This window comes from Taeniopygia guttata, chromosome 1 (genome assembly GCF_048771995.1).
Source record: "Taeniopygia guttata chromosome 1, bTaeGut7.mat, whole genome shotgun sequence".
Lineage (NCBI taxonomy): Eukaryota > Metazoa > Chordata > Aves > Passeriformes > Estrildidae > Taeniopygia > Taeniopygia guttata.
Genome location: NC_133024.1, coordinates 96,995,452 through 97,018,194, shown reverse-complemented (window position 1 = coordinate 97,018,194; position 22,743 = coordinate 96,995,452). Strand labels below are relative to the sequence as shown.

The following is a 22,743-nucleotide window of genomic DNA, read 5'->3' as shown; positions in this document are numbered from 1 at the left end:
GGCAGCGCTCACAAACGATGCGAGAGGCGACGATTTCACCACTTCTCCGAAAATACGGCTCCTGAGGGAGCCGGTGTGCCCGAGGTACCGCGGGAGCGGAGCGGAGGGGCAGGGCGAGACCCTTCCCGGCGGCGCGGCCCGGCCAGGCGCTGCTGGCTCCTCGGAACTTCCCCCCGCTCCCGCAGATCACCGATACCCGCACCGCGGCCACCACCCCCCGCACCCCAACACACCCCTCCGCCACCGCCACCGCGCCCGGTGCCGGCTCCTGTCGCCGCTCTTGCATTTTCAGGAGCGCTCTGACCGCCCATTCTGGCCGGCGTCTCAAGGAGGGCACCGCTGTCGTCCAACTGCGGCCGCAGTTCATTGTCCCTTCACAAGGGAGAGCGGGATGACCCATCCCGCGCAGGGACATCGGCCCGGCCCGGGCAGATGCACGGACACGGACAGCGAGCCCCACCGCCCCACCCCGACACCGAGCCCCGAGCCCCGCTGCCAGAGAAGTTGGGAGCGGCGCGGGCGCTCGCCTGGCCGGGCAGCCCCATCCCTCCCTGCCCCCGCAGGGCACGGGCAGCGCCCGCGGCCGCGGGATGCCCGCGGTTCGCGGAGCAGCGGCGGTGGCGGCAGCAAACACCTACCCGGAGAGCTTCCCAATCTTCACAAAGCTAAACACATCCATCCATGCGGCCGGCTAGCTCTGCCCGTCACACTCACTCCAGCAGCGGCGGCGGCGGCGGCAGCAGTTCCATGTCGGGAGAAGGTTGCGTCCAGCGGCAGCAACAGCCCTTGCAAAAAAGCAGGAGCCGGCGGAGACAGCGGCTGCTACCCCCCTCCGGCGAGGAGCTGGGCGTGCAGCATCTCGCAGGACCGGCGCTCCTCTGCGCCCAGCCCTCCCTCCCCCTCCGCTCCCCCCGCCCCGCTCCCCGCCTGCCCGGCGCTCTGCCGGGCTGAGTCCGGAGCGGAGCGGGCGTGGGGCCGCCCGGCGGGAGCGCTGCCCGCAGCCTGCGCTCCGGGAGCCGGGGCGGGAGGCCCCTCTGCAGTACCCAGAGGAGGGAGGCGGCCTCAGGGGGTGCTGAGGAGAGCGCGGGTTTACCGGGGCGACTTCTCCTCCCGCCCGTCCCGGCGTGCCCGCTCCGGGGGCGAGCGGGGGGCGAGCGCCGATCGCCGCTCCAGCCCGAGGTGGCGCCGCGGCCGCCGGGCCGAGCCCAGGGCTCCCCACAGGGCCGGGAAGGAGGGCGAGGGGCCGGGATGCGATGGGCACGGCTGCGGTTCCCCCGGGCAAGGACCGGAGCGCTGAGCGAGAGGGGAAGGGGAGCCCTGGTAAGTAGGAGGCGACACCTCCCCAGTCCGGGAGCAGCGCCCTGGGCCTTGCAAACAAAAACTTGGGAAAGCAGAGAGACGTCTTTGCTTCGACGATCTCACTGCTCCATGCAGTCCTCCAGGGTGAGCAAGGGCCTTTTGGCTTTCAGCCCTCGCACTGGGTGCTCATCGGTGGCGCACCGAAATCCACTGCCTGGCTTCTGGCACTGTCCTGTGACCTGTCTACAGATGCCAGGAAAGAGACCTGAACGAACGGAGTCCTCGTTGTGACAGGAACATGGCAAGGCTGGTTTGTGGTAACATAATTAAAGTTAAGCATTCTTCCTACCACATCTTGTGGAAAAATGATAAATCTAGGGCTCCTGACTCAAGAACAAGAACAGATACGTTGCCTTATACTTATGTCCTGCATCAGGTTTTAAATGAGGCACTAGAGTTTAGGTCTCCATGAGTTTCCTCTGAGTGAGCAAAACAGGAAGGCAGATGAAATTCAAATCCACACAAACTGTGCACTGTAATACAATTATTCTCAGTATGGGAATTTCTCCACTTAAGTGTTTTCATTTGTGTGTTTGTTCTCTGAATGGATTGATATGTGCTTTACTTTGTGCCTTCACAGAGTTTCAGTCTCTTCTGCAGGCTTGCACCTGCACCCTCCCACCAACCAAGAACTTGAAAAATTACAGTAGAGCTCAACACATACACTCCTGCAGCCAGATTAAAACAATGCACTTTTTTAATATTAAAACTTGTATTGATAAGAGAACAAGAAGAACAGGCCGTACTAACACTCAGTGTGAATTGGGTTTCAAACTATTCTTTAAAACAATAGCAGCAAAGAATGATTGATTATCTATTTATATTGGGAGAACATTGAACTGCCAGCTAAAAAGCACTTGCTGGCCTAGCATAGATGTAAATGGCTTGGGCATATTCTGAAACATCATATGAAATATTTTATTCTAGTGCATCAAAATATTTATGTGGTATTTACGTGTACTCTATTTATTTATTGTTATACTAGGTTTTTTTAAAACTGCAGAACCTGTGCCTGTCATTCACGCTGCTCCATTGATTGGTAAAAGCTACAAAGATAACACAGTTTCAGCTGGTTAGAAACTGATTTATTTATAAATCTGTCATTATTTATTTATAGACTGAGGAGATAGGCCAGGATCCTACAAAGCTAAATGAAGCTGATGAAATGATACACCATATATAAAATTAAGCACATATGTTCCATATCAAACAGGGTTCTCATCTTGAGCACTTCATGCTTCAAGGTTTCTCACATAAAGGTGCCTTAAACCATAGTGGTGAGTGCCAGAGAAATGAAGAAATTCTAAGGGGTCACTGGAATTTCTGTGGTTTCAGGGTCTTTCAGTGGAAAGGCAAATGTGATCCTAGGATATACTGGCTGAAGTATTTCCAGCAAAGATATGCAGAAAAGCAGAAAGCATAAGATCAGAAATACCATGCTCAGCTTATTCAAGAAGTACATTTATGAAAAATGAGAGCAGGTGCAGGAATGTTAAAGGTAATGAAGAGTCAGTCTTATGAAAATAAAGAGTTTTGCCTAGACTAAGAAGTTAAAAAGATTGTTGTTTATAAACAACAGTATTGTAAACACAGGGTGTGTACCCAAAATCATAGGCCTTTATAAAAGTCATTAAAATTTGAAATGAAGCTGAAATTATCTCCTCTTTCTTTGGCTTTCCAAAGAGATTCATGGCATATTGCTGTATTTGTAGTTACTTTTATATTTTTTTTTTCCTAGGCAGAAGCTATTAAACTATTGCGACATTGCAAATTTTCCAGAATGCCTGTGAAGATACTGTTGGACCAGCCAACATGCTGGAGGTCCATTAATAGCAGTATCGCAGGAGTCTTGCTCCCAGATGTGAGACATGAAAAGAGAGCCTGGACAAGTGTCCTTCGTACTGTGCTAAATGCTGGTAACCTTTTGGAGCTGTGAATGTGAAAATCACGCATGGGGAAGGAGGCTGGGGTATGGAAAGTGAACTTTGGTTCATGGTTCTTTGGCTTCTGCTGTCATAGCAACTGGATACAAAACTGTCAGTCTCATAGTAAAAGATTAAAATTTGCCTACCCAAAGAAGCAAAGTGGTGGGCGTTGTTCTGTTTCAAGAGTGAGAGTTGATATGTGTAGTTTGGACTGGCTTTGAAGCCATCAACTGTACATTGAAATAATATTTTGGTATTTTATCTTCATTTGCAGGAATATCAATTAGACTGTGTCATGATTGCACTCTTGCACATACATTCATATCTTTCAGTTACTACGGTGGAATTCTTCTCAATAACTACTAAAAGTTCAGGATCCAGCCTCAGTTAGTCATACCTTACCTCTGTGGTGCACAGGTACTTATCAGTCCAAACCTTCTCTTTCTAGGAAAAGTGACATAAATTGCCTTTTTCAGGTCATTTATTTTCTTTGTTAACTCCAGTGAAAGGAAGCACAGATGCCTACCTTTGACTAGAGGACTAAAGTCAGGTGAAGTAAAACCCATTTGAATGTGACAAAGGTACCTTTAAAGACTGAATGAGAACAGGCAGCCAGAGACAGCAAACCAACGTGTACTCAGTATCTCAGTAACAAACAATAATTGAACATGAACATTCCTAATCTTAAAGCAGGAATCTGACATCAGTTCCTGGCTGAATTCTTACCTGGCTTTTTACCTTTTTGTTAGAATAACATAGTAAATACAGCTTTTTGAGGATGCTTTATTACCATGTAATATTATATTTTTATTATGCCTGGCCAGAGTAATCAAATTAGGACACTTAATACTAATGCTTTGTGTAATCATAGATATCCTTGTGTAGACTGTGGGCCAGTAAAAGCCTTAAATTCATATAGTATGGCAGTTCCATAGGCATTTTGAGAAAAGGAAATCTGTGTCATTTTATGATGCTCCCTGTTCTAAAGGAAATGGCAGACATATGTAATGCAGACAGGAATGCTACACTATCTAAACTTTAAAACCAAGTAATCTGTAAAACCAGTCACTGTAAAGACTTAATTTTAAAAAAACCCTATTTTTTTGGTCCTAGAGAATCTGATATGAAGATGCATTGTATATATCTTTACAACTGACATAAAGGAACTCTTATTTTTTTGTTCCTGAGTTCTGAGATTTTTTTTTTTCTTCTGAGGCACTAAATAAACCTCAGAAGAAGATGATTTGGGATTTCCTACATACCAAACAGCACAAACATTTAGCCCTGCAGGTGGACCAATAGTAATTCTTGTAATTTATAAGATGCATCAAATTTGATCCCAGATAATTTAAATGAAGACAGGTAGAATCCTAAACCAAACACATAATATTTGAATACTTCTGTAGGTCTCACAAGTTTTTCTCTCACTGAATTAAAAACTCATCACTGTAATTTATTAAGACTAATCAAGTAGGGTTTTTAATTATTTGGAGTCTTTTAAAAGATACTTTAAAGTGCTGTGTCTCATCTTCAAAATGGTTTAAATTCATCAAGTTGGAATGTTTTTTTTTAGATAAGAGCTGAAGGTTCTATGACTTTTCTGCAGCACTTGATATTACTCATATCCAAATGGCAACAATGTGTAGAGAAATGTGATAATAAAATCCATTGAGTAAGGCGGTGTTAATACATAGCTGGTGATGCAAAGTTTTAAGGGAAAATATTTTGTCACTGTGATCTTCTACTTACAGATTGTTATTTCTAAAGATAGTTGGTTATGATTCTGTCATAAGTCCTGTAATACTCTGGGTACTTGTATTTTAAACCATTATATTCTTTTCTTCAGTCTTGAGCCTTTGAAATGCATTTTTTAGAATACATTTCTATATCCTGGTGCTTACCAACACTATACAATTCTATATAAACACATTTTAATCCTTACAGATTTTCTCCATGTCTGTATTTACAGCATTATCTAGAAGTCCATCTGCTTACATTGAATCTGTGCACCAGCTTCTACGTGTCATTTTTGGCACCTGTGTCAAATAGAGTTTTTTCAGGCCTATTTTATAATGACCCATACAGAGTGCTAAATCCTGTATATTTTCAATTTTGCTGAATAATATAGTGTGGTGGATATGGTATGTCAAAGTGCAAAATTAGATCATAGATAGAAAATTTAAATCACAGATAAAATTTTCTTTCTTGCCAATTAAGAAAAAAATCTAGAAGCCTAAAGGATACTGAATTGCATAGAACAATATAAGCAAGAATATTGCAACGGATGCAACAATTCTGCTGAAGCCACACATATGTAATCAAATCTATATAAGCAGATCTGTTATCAAGACAGTTAATAAAAACTACTGGTTGCTATTATGAACTGAAAAGTTTGGTATTTTTTACTGAAAAGGCAGTCTATTGAACCTGTAGCATTAAAAACCACCATTAAATAGAATATTTGTCTATGCTGCAATACGCAGATGAGATCAAGATAAGGAAGAGGATCTTAGACAACATTTTCTACTTTGATGAATAAGACAATGCTAATGCATTAGTTAGTTTAAAATGAAATTATCTTTATTAAAAATTATTCACTTTTCTGGAATGGGTAGGTATGAAATATTCAAATCAGAATATGGAAAGGGCTGTTATCTACAGTTGCTCTTTTACTGACAAATGGAACCAATTCAAGAAAATGTTAGACATGCTTATAATCAGCCCTATTCATGGCTTCACTTAATCTAAAATATAACTTGAAACAATCACAAAGTTAAGCACATGTTTAAGTGTTGGTTGAATAAATATAACTTCACAAATCATAATATATAGAGATGAACCAGAAAAAAAGAAATTTGGAATGCTAATGTGCAAGTACCTGTGCTTAAAATTTATTTACAATAAAAGGAAAATTGAGGAAAAGTAAAACCTCAACCACCCTCTTTCTCAAAGGCAACCCTGATTCTGCCATCAGGGCTTTTTTCATACTTTAAACAAAACCGACTGCAGAATGAAAAATTTTTGGCAACTTCAGAGAAGATGATTAGAGTATGAATTTCTAAATTAATAAAATGTTAAAAATCAGGACTACTACTGAAGCCTTTCTAGTACTGTCTGCGATTAAAATGATCAAATATGTGTTGAATTTTAAAAATCAGAGGCATATTCAATTTTTTATTAAGATATCTTCAGAACCAAGGACAAGATTGTTATGGTAGAATTGTATTGGGGTAGGAAGCCTTTGTTTTTGCTTGCAGTCTGAAGTTTAAGATATGTATTTTATTATTATTCCCAGTAGTAGATTCTTATATTAGTAATGGATTAAAAATTTGCCAGCTTGTCTGTATTCGTTTTTCTTCCATTTAGAATGGGACATTATGGTGAAACTCAAGAAATACTGTAAACTTTCATTGTGTTCATTTTCCTGGGAAGTATATGCAAACATCAGAACAAAGAGGGGGAAAAAGCAATGTTACACGTGCAAAATAGCTTACAGTAAGAGGAGAGAGAGAGAGAAGAAAAAATAGCAAAAAAAGAAAGATTTTTCCCAATAAAGAGAAACTTCACAGACACAGCATTTGTATCTGGGTGCCAAAACCTAGTTTTCTCAGTCCATATTAAGGCACTTGCACATAGGTGGCCTACTTGTCAGTAATACTAAACACTCAGAAATGAAAAAGAGATTGCTAGGTACTTTTAAAACCCAAGCAGCTTATACAAAGTTGCCTGAGTATCTGAAGAGACAAACTTCAGCATGTAGTCTTAAAATTTCCAGCCTGTAGTTTGAAAGATCACACACCCCATATTTTGTGCACTACAATGTGTTCTTTTGATCTTAATTGCGGGTTTAATACATCTGGACCTGTGAATTATATGTGAGGTCTCAGGCAGTGGAATTATTCTTAGCTAAAGTAAGTTACAGCACACTGCAGCTGCTCTTCCTGACCACAGCATCAACAGAACAGCCAGCCTGTAATCAGGGGGTGTTCACAGTGTAAATCTGTGTTTGCAAGGTGTGTACAGGCAACTATTTCATGTGGCTTGCATTAAGAATGTTGTTTTTTCCAGGCAGAAGAGAAGAGTGCAAATCTGTCTGTAGTTGAAAGTACAGTAAGATAGTTACTTGCTCAGCATACCAAGTAATGTGATAAGGAGTCTTGCATGCTCATGAGACTTCTGTTTATTCAAGTGACCATTGGTGAGCATCACTAAGGATTTTGATTTTTATTCCGGCTCTCTAGAGTTTCTAGAACAGAAGATTAATCCATAATGTGTCTTAATAAATAATGGAGAGTAACTATATTGGGAATATGGTATGTGGAAAGACCAGTTGGGACTGCAAAGCTGAAAGGGATAAAAACATGCCATAAAGTTCACATAAGTTTCTTAAGAAAATGTGTGCAAATTTTAGAAATGTACTGCAGTTGATGAAAGTTGTCCTGTAAATACAGTGCATTTAGAAAACTATTTACTTACTACAGTGTACAAGCCCAATACTTTCAGTTAGAAATAGAAAACCAGCCTTCAAATCTGCATTAGCGAGTGGCCTGTCACAAGCCTGAGTAACCTGCATGTGAAGGCTCTTGTGCCATGTTTTCTGATAACAGAATATGTTTGCCCAGATCATCAAGAAATAGTGACAAGAGAGCTTCACATCTACACTCACTTGTTTGGCTACCAGTTCTAGTCTGGGTGAAATGTATAACCTGTTTTGTCTCCATACTCATTATCTCAGACCTGTTTTAACCTTCCCCCTTTGCAGCATGCTGCACCCTGAGGCTGAAAGCAAAGAGATGGACTGCAGAGCATTCCCCAGGGCAGGCTGTTTCAGCCTAGATCGTGCACCTTGATCACACAAATGGACATGCACACCTTCTGAAGTCAGAAAGAGTCAAAGGGCCAACGCACAGCACAAGAACCATCAGTCTGTGAAGATCAGCTTACAGGGTAGAGACATTTTGGAGCACAATGCAAGATCACTTTCTTTGTGCTCCCTAGTAGAAACAGTCTTTAGAATTCACTGACATTTAATCATGTGCCTCATATCACTTCTTTTCAGAGCAGCTATTTTGGTGCTATGTGGGGGTTGTCACAGAAATGGTTGCCTAATTCTGATCTAAATTTTGTAATGTGCACCCAGATCTTCTACAGATATGTATTTTACATCCAAATGCAATAATAATAAAGGAATTAAAAGTGATTCCATTTAATGAAAGAGCAGTAACATACTCAGCAGATATTCATAGCTCTTGCAAAAAAGAAACATAGCATAATTTCCACAAAGCCCATGGGAAAATTGTTCCCACTGCCCAACCTATTGCTTTAGTTTCTGTAGCTGCAGGTGAATGGAATTTTAGTCAAATTCAAAAAAATCAGGACTTGTTCCATGTAAACATCAGGCGTTGGCATTTTTAAATCACTGCAGGCCTCATAAAATGCCTGGGGTTCAGAACTATGTTCGAGCTTAGCAGCCAGAATAATACCAGGGAAATTGTCAGGAAGCTTGCTGGCTTCATGCAGCAAGGAACAGAGCGAAATGAGATTTTTCCTTTTACTTGCAGTGGAGCAGTAAGAAAGAGGTGAGGAAAGGGACTGCTTGCTTTATGTTCCATAAAATACTTTTGTGACTGTAGATTTAAATCACTCCAGTGAGTACCTTATGAGTGGTTTTAAGATGATATAAATGTCCTATTATAGGCTTCTTGTATTTCTCTGCTGAGATTAGTACAATTGTTTGTTTACAATATGCCAAAGTACTTTTTTTCCCTTGGATGATTCTTTCAAAGTTAGGTTATTGCATATCTGCATTACACTACTCAGAAATAAAAGTTTTGTCTGAATGAAAACTGAAACCTAAAATCTTAGCTTTTTAGAAAAAGAGACAAAGAAGACATAAAGAGAAATTGAATTCTTTACAGAGTTGTTAGAAGTCCAATGTGTTTTGAAGGGTAGTCCATGATTGCAGCTAACTTGACAGATTTCTGATTGGATGGAAATTCTGTTTTGTCTGCTCTGGTCCTCTAGAAATTCCTGCCTTCTCTTCCAAAGCCTACTGGCCTGCTCTCTCATCTTTGTTTTCATCTTCTAAACCAAACCATGCATGATGTCCAGACCCCCTTCTATAACTTACCTTCTCTGTGCATCCTGCAGTCTCTTGACCTTCTCTCTTTGAGCACGCTCAGTGCCCTTTGGGAAAGGAATAACCTCCCCTTCCTCCAAGAGGTCCCTCTTAAAAAAAGCACAACATACACTTAGGGGAAACAAATCAGATGCCCATGAAATTCCAAGCCAAGTCAGCCCCAGTCACTGAGAACCCAGTCTTTTCAGATTGCCTCAAGAAGTACATCCAAGGGAGAGATGGACAACATCTGGTGTAACAATTCCCCAAGACTCTTTTGGCTTAGCACAGTTTGAAAACATGCCAGGATATTGGCATATTTATATATAATAAAACACATATTTAGTTGTATCAGACCATCCACTTGAATAATTATTCTGGTTGCATCAGGCCAACTCCATAATGCTGGCTGTCCTCCAGGGCCCACTTCTCCCATGTCTCCACCAGATGAATGGCCAAATTGTCAAAAAGCCATTGAAGTAGGAAGATTAATAGAACCACTCTGTAGGGGTCATGACTACAACCATCAACTTCCTGCTTAATACATTTGCATTTGAGAGGAACAAACTGCTTACCTGAAAGTCACCTTACAACTTCTGAGTACTTCTCCCTGTCAAGTCAGTGGAGACTGACTGCAAGCATTTTCTGAGGGCAATTCTATCTGTCTAAGGTCTGATTATTTGGTTGTCAGGCTTGTGTTTTGGTTTTTTAGGGGAAGGAGTGGGAGAATTTAGAGGTGGGATTTCATCTCTGCACCATTTCTTGTGCTCCTGAATTGGGTATCTCAGGTAGTGTCTGTGCCAAGGTAAACTTGCAGCATTCACCAGAGTAAAGAGAAAGGAACAGAGGTCTGTGGTCCTGTCAGCTGTATTAAAAGAAGTAGTTATACTAAATCACAAAATATGCTGGGTTGGAAGGGATCCACAGAGATCATCAAGACCAACTCCTGGCCCTTTGCAGGACCATATTCAAGAGTCAGATGTGCCCAACAGTATTGGCCAAATGCTTCTTGAACTCTGTCAGGCTTGATGCTGTGACCACTTCCCTGGGGAGCCCTTTCCAGTGCTCAACCACCCTCTGGGTGAAGAACCCTTTCCTGATATCCACCTAAACCTCTCCTTATACAACTTCAGGCCATTCCCTTAGGTTAGCTGCTCCCCAGAGAGAAGAGATCCGTTTCTGCCCCTTCTTTTCCCCTCACGAGGAGATTGTACATGCAATGAGGTCTCCCCTCAGTCTCCCCTTCTCCAGGCTGAGCAGACCAAGTGACTTGAGCTGCTCCTCATATGGCCTCGCATCAAGGCCCTTCGCTGAATTTGTTGCCCTCCTTTGGACACTCTCTAATTAGCTTTTTATCTTTCTTACATTGTAGCATGCAATCCCATCCCTGTGCTCGAATGAGGATGTGTAAGAACTCCGAAGCACAAAGCTAAATATCCACCACAAATTGTGCATTGTATTTCAGTGTAATTCGGTATAATTTTGATTCTCTTGTAATTATGAGTCATGTCAACAGGGTTTCAATAACTACCCATTAAAGGATTTTTTAATGTCAAAACTAACACTTTGAATTCAATCTAGGGACAGGCTTTTTGCACAGTGCAAAGTTGAAATCACACTCATCATCTGTCAAAATAAGTCTATCTATCAAGATCATCTATCAAAATAGGTGGGCAGCCATACTTCTCAGTGGAGGCCTCTTGGTCTTAGTTTTGAGGGATTCATATTGACTTCGTCTTCCAAGACAAGGAAGAGACAGCAGTGTCAGAGGTAACTATAATATTACATTCATACCATGTTAATTCTATACATCCAGGTTCATCCCACTCTGCTCTTCCCACTAGAGATGTTATCTGCAAAATTGCAAAATCCTGCTGTCCTCAGCTACTGATTAATCCTCTGCAATTTTTGGTTGACCGCTTGATAATGAAATTCATAAGGTAGAGGAACAGATACAAATTCTGTTATTAGAAGCCTGACAGTGTCTTTATCTTTTGTAATAAATATGGTACAGAAATTCTCACTTAAATCTCAATTTTGTGCCACTTTGAGTGGGAAAACTCAAAGCCCTTAGTACTGCTTAGATGAGAAATCACCAAGTTAAGAGTTGTGGTGCCCACTGGTGCCAAGACAGCTTAAAACAGTCATGACCTTGTAGATGAAAAGGAGTAATGGCCAAGCTGAGCACCACAGAGTCCTGCACAAAAGAACCATTGGGACAGAGGAACAATTGATCATATTTTTAGTTTGGATCTACTCCCAAAGAGTGGAAAGAGGAATGACTGGTAATTGCTAACAAGGAATGAAGGCAGAAATATGCTCTGAAGATCACCCACAATATAGGTAAATATAATCATTAAAGGCAATAAAGTGCAAAGGCACAAACCCATGATTTGTCTGGTTATGCAGCATTATAGAAAAATTTAGAGAACAATGTAGACGAATAACTATATCATTTTTAGAGAATTAAAATTATTATACTATAATGCTTTATCGCGTGGTTGCCTAGTTACAAAGCATAGTTCTTAGAATGAAAGGGAAAATAGTATTCATACAAGTGTAAAGCCCTCCAAAATACAAAAATATTTTGTCTCTCCATCAGAGCAATGCAGGCATATAGCCATTGTATCTTACAAGTTGCCAGAACTAGATACAAACATTTTACAGAATTTTACACCCTATTTGAGGTACAATATCTGTTTCTAGTTCTAAGTTATTCATGTGAAATCATAAGGGATCACTGTGCAGGGTTTGGAATCTGTCAGTCAGAAATGTTAGGTCACTGAGGTGGACAGAAACTCAGCAGATTGAGGAAGCAATATGAAACAGATTTTTCAAATTTGTTTTATTAATCATGATAGCTTCAAGGCGCTAAGGGTGTTGGTCTTGAATGGAAAGGGTGACAGCAGGCCATAAGTTTTTTAAAAGGAAAAAATATGCTATTATTCTATAATTGATTTTGTGACTTCACTCATTTAGTCTGCAGCTTTTATGAGTTTGTATGCATTAATTGTGTATCTGATGTTTAAAAGGTTCACTAAAAAGGGCATATGCTGCTATAGCCCTATGCAGACATTCTTAGCATCTACCTGAAAACCTTCCAATTTACAATTTAACTTCAAAACACACTGGACTAAGAACCCCAGACTAACACACTGCAGTAAGAACAGTAAAAGCTTCCAGGAAAATGAGATTTCACTGCTTTTATCACCTTGATTACTTTGAATTGTTCTGCAACTGGCAGGAATAAATATAAGACTTTTGAGGTGAAGGATCCAAATCAGTTTGCCTCCTGAAATACCTAGGCTGATTTTCAAATATTATGGGTAATCTTCTGGAGCTTATTTGTTCCAGAAGCAGTGGACTGGTAACTGCATGCCAATTTAAGGGTAGAAATAGCCTTTATTAAAGTTATATGCTGAAACAACAGAGATCCAATTTAAAAAAAATCTATATTCTATATTAATTGATTAAGAGTTTCTCCATTCACTTCTATGGTCATAATTTATATTTTGTTGCTAGCATAATTTACATGAAAGACGTTTTGTTTTGACATTGTAATAAGATCACTGTAGACTCTGACTCTTATTTTCCATGGCTGATATTTTTCACACCATCCTACTGTGAATAAAATACAAATTTACTGAACAATGCACATTTTCAGAAGTTGAGTTTGATAGTCAATTTTCTCAGTAAGAGCACAAAAATTTTCAAAATCCCATTAAAACCAGCTTTATGTATAGTTTAATTTTTTTTTTTTTTCATATTATAGGATAGTTTATAAGAAAAGCAGTTGGAGTTGCTGGAATTATTTTTATTTTTTCTCTCTGTAACTGTAAGATGATTAGACAAATGTCTCATTGCAAATTTGTTTTAGACCAATGTGATTTAAAAACATTAAAAATATAATATCATTTAAAATTAAGCTTAATATTGTAACATTGAGAATTTTTGTTATATTGTAGCATATCAAAAAAGCTTTCTATAAATTAATTAAAATAATATTAAAAGTGAAATTTTAAATTCACCAGATAAAGACAGACATCAGAGCAGATTAATATTGCAAGAAAGTACTTCATAAATACTTTCAGCACCTTATCCCTCTTCATATTTACTGTCAAATAATTCAAACAAATGCCACCTAAAGGAAGATTGTAATAAAACTGCTGTAACAGACATAAGAGCACACTCACTACACAATAGTTTTCTATTATTCTAAGATTGTGCTGTTGAGCTAGGGTTTGGATTATTTTTAGTGTAAAGACAGGAATTCCAATTCGTTCCTTTGTTGCTTTAAAGTTTGATAAATTCTGGCATTAGTCTGTATCACATGCATACCTCTACAGACAATAACTTAGTGTCTGATAAATCAGAGTGGTTGAAAGGTGTGAGGCTTTATGTGAATTTGCTGCTGAAAAATCATAAGAGCATTGAGCACATTAGATCTACACTGCAGACCTCAGTTTATTCATTTTAGGAAATATAAATAAATTTATCTACTAGTTCTGGACACACTAAGTCCAAAAGTAAGGAATACAGTGAATGGAATTGCAATTTGCATCATGGTGAATGTTGCTGCTATAACAGTTTTGAAGTTGGGAAGCTCTTAAGTCTGTTTTGAAGGGTGTGTTTCTGTGGTCCTCTAACAGTTTCTGATTCTACTTGACCTTAAAAAATATACCGTGAATGTGAACAGCAAAGCTATTTTACTCATTTCACATACTCAAGAATGGGTAAGACTGATCCTTCTTGATAATCCCCAAGAGTCATCTGAGGCCTTGAGAGTCCCAGAGGTCTTTCCAAGAGCTTTGCAATGTTCCTTTTGCAATGTTTTGACCTTTCATTAGTGTTATTTTTAATACATGTTTTGAATCATCTGGCTAATATTATCACTCCTGGTTTTTTTTCCAGCAACATCAAAAACCCATTAGCATATAACTTTATGTCTTTGTGGTGCATTGATCACTGCTCCTTACTGTAATACTACCTAACTATATCACCTTCTTAAATCATTGTGTGTGTGTGTATATATATAGATATATATATTTATATGAAACAGAAGTAGTTACCTCTTCAAGGAACATATAAACAATCCACTTTGTAAAGTTTTATCATCCAAGAAATACTTCTACACCATCTTTTAAACTGAAGCCTGAAAATTTTCCTTGCAGATCAGGGAAGTGCTAAAGTATATGTATTTTTTTATTGACTGTATTTGCTATTTTTCACTGTGTCTGGTCAGAAACTTTGCAAAATGAAGATAGGTTTTTGTATTTTGAGTACCAGATTCTCTCCATAGATTTCTGACCCCAGGCATCAGTGAAGTAGTCGACATTAGGTTCTATATTAAAAAAAAAGTGGGGTAAAAAATGAGCACTTTGAGAATGCAGACTTAGTAATGCAAATTTTAAAAACTTTTTTAGGTGCTGTTTACCATTATTCCATCACCTCTGCCTCCACACCACTTTTGATTTGTGTTTGTGCACAGCCAACTTATTTGCCACCTGGCTCATGGACTCCTTCCAGCTGAATATAAGGCAGACAGAATTTGGAATAGACACACCATTGGCTGGAGTGATGGATGACCCACTCTTGCCCATTTAAAGGTTCCTGTGTCTTTCTACAATGTTCAATATATTCACTGCGCTGAGTAGTCATTTTACCTTGAGAAGTTAATGGTTAAGCACTGAGCTGGAAAATATCCACTGTATCAAATGCAATCAGAGGACTGATGGCCTGCTTTGTCTTACTTGCCAAAGATATGAAGACCCTCCAGTTCTACATCAATCACTCTTTCCTTTCAATATCTATATAAAGGCACTGGGAAAATTATGTGACATCATCTAAAATACCAGCAACACAGATAATTTCTTGTCCCAATGGATGATAAGTCTCTTATTCTGTAAAAGTTACTCTCTCTCAGATAGGTCCCAGTTAGAATTAAACCTGCTCAGACCTGTAGGTAATGCCATATGAAATGCATAGATTGCATTGTTTTTTCTGCTCTCTGTAACTAAAATTCCTTGTTCTGTCCCCTACCAAGTTTTCTTTAGGAAACTGAGACGGTTGATGTTCGATGAGCTTTCTCATAAATGTCATTGAAATCTCTGCTTCCCCCTCCTGTATGTTGCCTTTTAATGTCCGAGTTGAGTCAGGAGCTCCTTGTTTATCCATGCAGGCCTCCTACTGCTTCTGCTTATCTCCTGCTCATTAGTATGGACCACCCTTGAGGATGGAGAAAGTGATTCTTGGTAATGAACCAGCTCTCCCTAACCCCTCATTTCTCCAGAGACATTTTGCATGGCGTTCTTCCAAGCAGATCTCTGAAAAAGGCCAAAGTCTCCTCTGCTGTAGTCCAGGTTTATAATACTAATTTTGCCTTGTTCCCTCCACTCCATCTTCTGAGCCCCAGTCATCATAATCCCTGCAGCCAAGGGTGCTTGCAGCCTCAGATCCCTGAATGGCCCTTCCTTGTTTGTATAACATGAGCAAGGCAGCTCCATCATTATCTTCTCAGTCAAAGCACACCAGAAGATACCCCCATGATTCTAATTCCCCATGAGGACCAGGGCCAGTGAATATGAGGCTTTTTTCCAGTTGTCTGAAGAAGACTTTATCCACTTCTTTCTGACCAGGCAGTTTGTAGCAGATGCCCACAACATCACTTGTGTCAGTTTGTCCCCTATCCTAACACACAGGCTCTCAGCCCTTTTACCACCTATCCCACAGGAGAGCTCTATCCATCTCTGCTGCTCCCTCACATACAACATAATTCACTCTTTTTGCCGCCCTTTCCAAAAAGTCTGTGTCCATCCATCATAATTCTCCAGTTGTGTGAAGAATCCTACCACATTTCTGTGATTCCAATGAGATCATAACCCTGATTCCTCCTATTTGTTTCCCATGCTGTGGGCATTAATGTACAGGCTCTCTTGGTGCCTGTGCTTATTTCCCAGAATGGGTATGAGAGCTTTTCTCATAGTACTGCAGGGTACACAACAGGGATGGGGAGAGAGGAATATTAAGAACATGTCATATCACAGCTCTTCTTTGCTGCCAGGGAACTCCCCTTGCAGCACTAAGTAAATAATGTTGTGACCTGGGACTTTCCCTGTATGCTTCATAAATTCTTCACACAAGCAGATAAAAATGCTCATTTATTTCTGAATAGCAATAGTAGCATTGCTACTTAGGGATAACAAACATGGTTACAATGGGCTGAGACTACATGATCTTTACACTGGCTCATTTTAAAGTCAGGTTTCCTGGCAATTTAATTTTCCTGGGGATAAAGCACTAACTTTAAAAAGAGCTTACCACAAGTTAAAATTGCAGAAGGCATTTTGGAGAGACAGCTGGAGGCATCTCTTCTCCTATTGAGTGCCATCTGATTCCTCTCATAGTAACAGATTAATTCCCAATAGTTTTTCTCATACCATAATCTATATACAGATCACTGTCAAGAGCCACAACTTATTTCTTTATTTACAGAACTTTATTTATTATATCACTGTAATAAATATATCTTTCTTAGGTATATAGGCAGTGTGATGCACAATCAAAGCTACTACTATCTTTCCAAAAGGGCACAGAAATGAGGGGGGAAAATTTTTGTAATCACTCATTCCTCTGTGATTGCTTTAATTTCCATGTTAAACTGTGATAAATGATCCAGCACCACTCATTTCACTTGAAGGTTATTTCAGATTATGTGAAAGCAGCTGGTTTGGGTTTTTTTTAAGACTAGAATTTCTAGTTCAGACATTGGGCAAATCTCATCTCCTGCAACGTGACCCTGCCAAACCATACATGTCTTGTTTTTGCCAGATCATCAAGGTTCTGTGTTTATTTAATGGGTGAAATAGGAGCCAGTATCTTCTGCAGGTGCCTGCCTTGAGCACCCATCTTAGCAGGGGATGAATTACCCTCTGGAAGCTTCTGTCTGAAGACTGTGGAAAATGTAAATAGCCAGTTTGCAATGACTTAGGTTACTAGAAACTTAGTTTATAGAGGCGCAAAGTTAAGAGAGCTGAATTTATTTGTAAATACCATCCCTGTTAAAATCTTATTCTTTTTTAGGAGAGAATACTGCAGCATTTGTCCTATTTTATTACAGTGTAGCTTGAAGGGAAGAAGTCAGAACTGCCTGGGATAGTGGAAACATGAGAAAATCAATGACTTGTGCAGAGAATAAACATGCTGGGAAAAAACTTGGAAAAAACCACTCCTCATAAAAAATGTCAATTAGCTGGTTAATCAGAAAAGAGAGCAGATATAGGCTTTCATGGAAAAACTGTTCCTTGAAAGAATGTAAAATATCTTTGAGTAATGGTTGGCTGCAGAAACAGTGGATGGACTGAGAGAAAATTCTAAATATGTTTGTTTTGAGGAGACTAACAAATAGTGATGCAGTCTTCTGATCTTGATTTTTTTTTTTCCTGAATGTATTTTGTTAAACTGGGGGGAGAAAACTTAAACCCCTAGTAAAACCAGATGAGGATATTCTTGTTCTTTAAACAAGAATAGCATACACATGAATGTCTAGCTATTTTAGACTCCTCAGAAATGGTTAAATACATGGTTAAAATAAAAAGGAATTATCCTGGCTCTGCAGTAGGTTTAGAATTAAAGTAATCTGTTTTATTTCTGGAAACAATGTAGCCCCTCTTCTTATTGTGATCATGCTAGAAAGAGGAGTGAGCTGTTATGCAAACAGGCTACAGGGAGTTGCAGCCATTCCCCGGGGGGGCTGGGTGCATCCCGGTGTCCAGCTCAGCTGGATGGAGATAAAGCAAAGGCAGGCTTGAAAGGGGAGCATTATGCAGTTAATCTCATGCTGGCTCTAAAACTAACATGTCTGACAGACAGGGTCACAACAAAGGAATGATACAGAGAAAAGGGTGAGGAGCATGAAATGAGTGAGGTGTCACTGTTCAATGAGCAATTTGAACTGACACATGCAATTGTTTGGGGTGGACAGTATCTGACACTGTGCCAGCTGTATAGGACAGGGAGGTTCTCAGCCAGGAGCAGAGTATAGCTTCTAGTATGAATAATGGAAAATGTCTCCCACATTCCTTGTTCATCTTCCTGGTATCTCATAGCTTTGCATCATTGTAAATTCAGTAAGTGCCATTTTTACTACTGTTATTCTCAGTATTTCATTGTTAGTGGAATAATTGGGGCTTTCTTCATGGCAATATTGTATTCAGTGACAGGTGAATCTCAAATATCTGGAATTTCATTTTAGTTTGGACAGGCATCCTAATATTTAAATGATCCTTTGAATCATACATGAACTGGAAGTCTCTGAACCTGAGCTGAAAATGTGACAAGTACAATGTTTTTCACGAGTTTTCAAACACTTTTGGTTGCAGTTATACCTAGAAATACAGAGAGCAATATCCCTCTAGTATGCTGGCATTTCAAGTGGGGGTGGGGGGAAAGGAAAGGCTTGAAAGTTTGTCTAGAATGCAGAAGAATAAAGCCCATTTTACTATATGCAGGCTTTTAAATTTAGTAAGGGTGTAGTGTATTTTTCAAGTTTAAAAAGTTGAGATTTTATATCTTAAGAGGAAAAAAGTTGTCTAAAAGTAGCTTGATGAGTGAAAATCATCTTGTCTAATTACAGACTTCTAAAAGTTGGATATCTGAGTCTACTCTCTCTTTATAGTTAATAGAATCATCTTCAGAACACCATTTGCTGACCTGTCTTAGATGCCTATCTTAGGATGAGATGAATGGCTCTCTGGAGACCTCTGTTTCTGTCTACTGAAAAGATCTGAGTATAACAACATTTTCAAAACACTAAGGCTGTGAAATAGGATTTCAAAAAACTTTTAATCAGACCATGTGGAAGACAACTAGAGTGATTCTTGGTATCTGCAGGGTTCAAGGGCAGGAGCTGTGGAAAGCAGTGCTCTAGTTCTCTTCAGTTTTGTATTTATTTATGGGTTTATTATTGGTATGACTGAAAAGAATGCAGGTAGCAATTTGTTCCACATCAGTTTCAAAATAACTTAGGAAAAAAAATTTGTATTCCAGTCCAAATCTTTGTTTCTTTTTTCTTTTATCCCATTATTTCTGGACTTATAGCTGTCTGAATCTAAGAATTCAGTGGTGATACCCAGACGATGAAGTGCAAATAGATCATAGTGATAGATTTATTCTTTTTTTCCACCCTTGGCCATTTCAGAATCACTTTGCTAACTGCTTGACCTCAATTTTTTGTAACTTCTAAAATCATAAAATCTTAGAATACCATGAACTGGAAGTGGCCCACAAGGATCATTGAAGTCTAACTCCTGACCTTGCACAGAACAACCCCAAGAATCACACCACATGCCTAAAATAGTTGTATAGCTTTGAAGAGATGCTATTTTAAATATTTTTCCCCAACACTGTAGCCATAAAGGTCTCTTTTTTATCTCTCTAACATAGACTGACCTTGAGCTCTGAAGCTCTGAATCTGCACTATATATATATATATATATATATATATATATATATATATATATTTATATTCAGAAACCAGTGGCAGCTTTATTTATCATGCAAAATCCAGGAGGAGAACAAAATTTGGGCTATATTGCACTGGGAAATGCCAAACCTCAGTTTTTCAGCAGGATCCACAGTGTAAGTTGTAATGCAGATGGTGAATCCATGACCATCTCACAGCTACTGAAAGAATGTTTTAGGTAATTTAGAGACCTCAGGGAATTTACCATTCACACCTTTCACTTCTTATGCTGTAGTTACAGCATGAGCTGTACTATAGAGCTCATGTAGTATAGAGCTACACTATTCAGTTATCTATTTGGCAGTCAGGAGATAAAAATAATTCATTTCTGTGACTGTGGATACTGAGTATTATTTAGGTCAATGCAAATTTTGTATACTGTTCTACCATCATGGCTTGTGTCAGAAATGGTGTGGCCAGCAGGAGGAGGACAGTGATCATCCCTCTGCACTCAGCACTGCTGAGGTCACACTTTGGAGCCAGGATTCAGTTTTGGGCCCCTCACTACAAGAAAAATGCTGATATGCTGGAGCATGTCCAAAGTAGCACAAAGGAGCTGGTGACAGGTCTGGAGCACAAGTCCTATCATGAGTGCTAAGGAAGCTTAGCCTGGAGAAAAGGAGCCTCAGGAGGAGCCTCCACAACTATCTGAAAGGAAGTCGAAGTGAGGCAGGGGTCAGTCTCTTCTCCCAGACAACAAGTGACAGGATGAGATGAAATGGCCTCAGGTTGCAGTAGGGGATGTTCAGGTCCGGTGCTAGGAAAATTTTCTTCACAGACATGGTAGTCAGGCACTGGAATAGCCTGCCCAGGGAAGTGTTGGGTCACCACCCCTGGAGGTATTAGAAACATGTGTAGATGTGGCACTTAGAGACATGATTTAGTGGTGGACATGGTGGTGCTGGGTTAAGGGTTGGACTCCATGATTGTACAAGTCTTTTGTAACATAGATATTTCTGTGATTCTGTTTGGCTTTCAGTCCAGCCTGCAGGGGGCAGGAATGTTAGCATGCTCAGAGCATGGTAAACTCCAAATATTCTAAAAGATCTCTGGAAAACACTAAAGGTCTCGACTGTAGGAGGTAGCCAGTCTTGAAGTGGTTGAGTGGAATGGTAAACAGGTTTTACATGTAAATGTTTAGAATATTTCCCAAAACTCCTGTGTGACAATGCTTCTCAAGTAACATTTTCCTCATGTTATCTTTACCCACATGCTGTCATTGATGGAATTCTCAGGAAAGCTGAAAGCTGAAGAGCACACTCTCACAGAGGGCATGCAGAGAATGAAAGCCATGCATGAAGCAGAGCTCCCATCTACCAACCTGTCCATAACGCTCACAGGAGGCCACAGAGGGAACATCAGCTGCCAGATGAGGGAGTGAACCTGAGTGGCACCTGTCCAGGATAAAGGAAGTACTGCACTATATTTTCCAATCTCTTGAAGGGGTTTTTAATGATCATATGTAGCCAAAACTTCAATTTTACATTCTTTCCAAAAGCTGACAGGATCTTCATAGCTTTGTTCTGAGTTTTTACATGCTATCATGGTCTTGGCTCAGAGGCAGAGTGGCACATCTTCAATTGCTGCTGAACTCTGCAGCACCTGGGAGCTGCTGGAAGTTTGCCATCTCCCTGCCAATAAGACCTGGCTGGGCTACCTTTGTAAGCTTTGACAAGATCTCAGACTGATGTGATGTTGCTGCAAAGGTTGATAATGTAGATAATGTAACACCTTTATCAAAAGCATAAGGAAAATTTATAGTTTGGAATTTTTTTGTCTTTATTGAGCAAGTTGCTCAGTGGTTGAGACTGACAAAAACGTGCAAAGAACACATACCACAGCGTGCATGGATGCCTGATCGTGTGCATGGATGTCTGAACATATGAATTTCATTTTGAAGAGCTGACAGGTTGCTTGGACAAGTCATGCTTTGTTGCTTTAAGTATGTGAAAATGTCCCTGTGCTATTTTCCTGTATTTTTTCTAAGACCACTTGCTCTTCAGTTGCAATTCATGTTATATATATTTTTTTAATTTATTGTTTCTCGTATTAAAAAAGCTACTAACATCAGCCTGTAAACATATCAAACAAATACAAATGCTTAAGGAAGAAGTTATTTCATCGCATATTCTGCTAGCATAGGATGTATTAATGGTGGGAAGTTAAAATCACTTCACCTCCAAATGGCTGTTCTAATTGTTATTTGAATTAACTGCTGTCATTGGCTTAAGGTTTGAAACCTAAGCCATAAGTGATAGTTTGGGAAAATAAGCTGAACACTCCCTCCAGCATTTTTGTGTAGCTTAGTAGGAACTGATGCTCTGAATGGCATTCTTTTGGTTTTATATAACATTCACCTGCTTCTCTAAATAACATTTTTATTTCAGTTATGTCTGAATCAATTGGGCTAGGACTGTAAAAGTGTATTAAATGAGCCCCCAATAGACATAACACAGCAAGAGTAATACGTTTTTATACTTTCAAATCAAATATTGTGAGTGTCTGGGGAAGAGGTGTTATTGCATGTTAAATGCAGGTCTTGGAACCGGCAACGCTTCTATCTTGGTCACTGACTTACCTAAGAAAGCTGGTGTTTGTTGTCTATGTGGTTACAGTGGCAAGCTACAGTTATACAACTCTGAAATGACATAACCCTTCATGATTCAAGCTACAACCAGCCCAGATCAGCTGGGGAAGCTGCGTGAACATAAGTACCACCTGCATCAATGGTGGCTGCACCCGGGCTCCGAAAGGCTCTGGTGAAAGACATCTCTTAGCCAGGTTCCAACTGCCCAGAATAAAATATCTTCACAGCTTTCAGT

At 39.9% G+C, this 22,743-nt stretch overlaps 2 protein-coding genes across 10 annotated transcripts in view; one reads left to right on the top strand and one right to left on the bottom strand.

Moving 5' to 3' along the window:
• The window catches only part of FRMPD4 (FERM and PDZ domain containing 4), a 392,028-nt gene that overhangs the window by 294,646 nt on the left and 74,639 nt on the right, over positions 1–22,743 (bottom strand). For 3 of the 6 annotated variants that reach the window (XM_030280892.4, XM_012569495.5, XM_030280875.4), the window contains exon 1: positions 639–780. The exons of the other annotated variants lie outside the window; for them this stretch is intronic. In XM_030280892.4, coding sequence (XP_030136752.4) covers positions 639–679 — 41 coding nt within the window. In that variant the 5' untranslated portion in view covers positions 680–780. Of the gene's footprint in view, positions 1–638; positions 781–22,743 lie in introns of those variants that run through there. 6 annotated transcript variants of the gene reach the window in all.
• On the top strand, positions 388–22,741 carry LOC115496467 (uncharacterized). Of its 4 annotated transcripts, none has more exons than XM_072933953.1 (3): positions 388–1,320; positions 3,098–3,701; positions 21,157–22,741. In XM_072933953.1, the coding sequence occupies exon 1, from the start codon at positions 392–394 to the stop codon at positions 1,295–1,297; it is 906 nt and encodes a 301-aa protein (XP_072790054.1). In that variant the 5' UTR covers positions 388–391; the 3' UTR covers positions 1,298–1,320; positions 3,098–3,701; positions 21,157–22,741. The 4 variants fall into 4 exon arrangements, with proteins under 4 accessions (XP_072790054.1, XP_032605868.3, XP_041574113.2 ...); XM_032749977.3 differs by having other exon boundaries at positions 1,470–3,701; XM_041718179.2 differs by having other exon boundaries at positions 388–3,275; positions 3,559–3,701.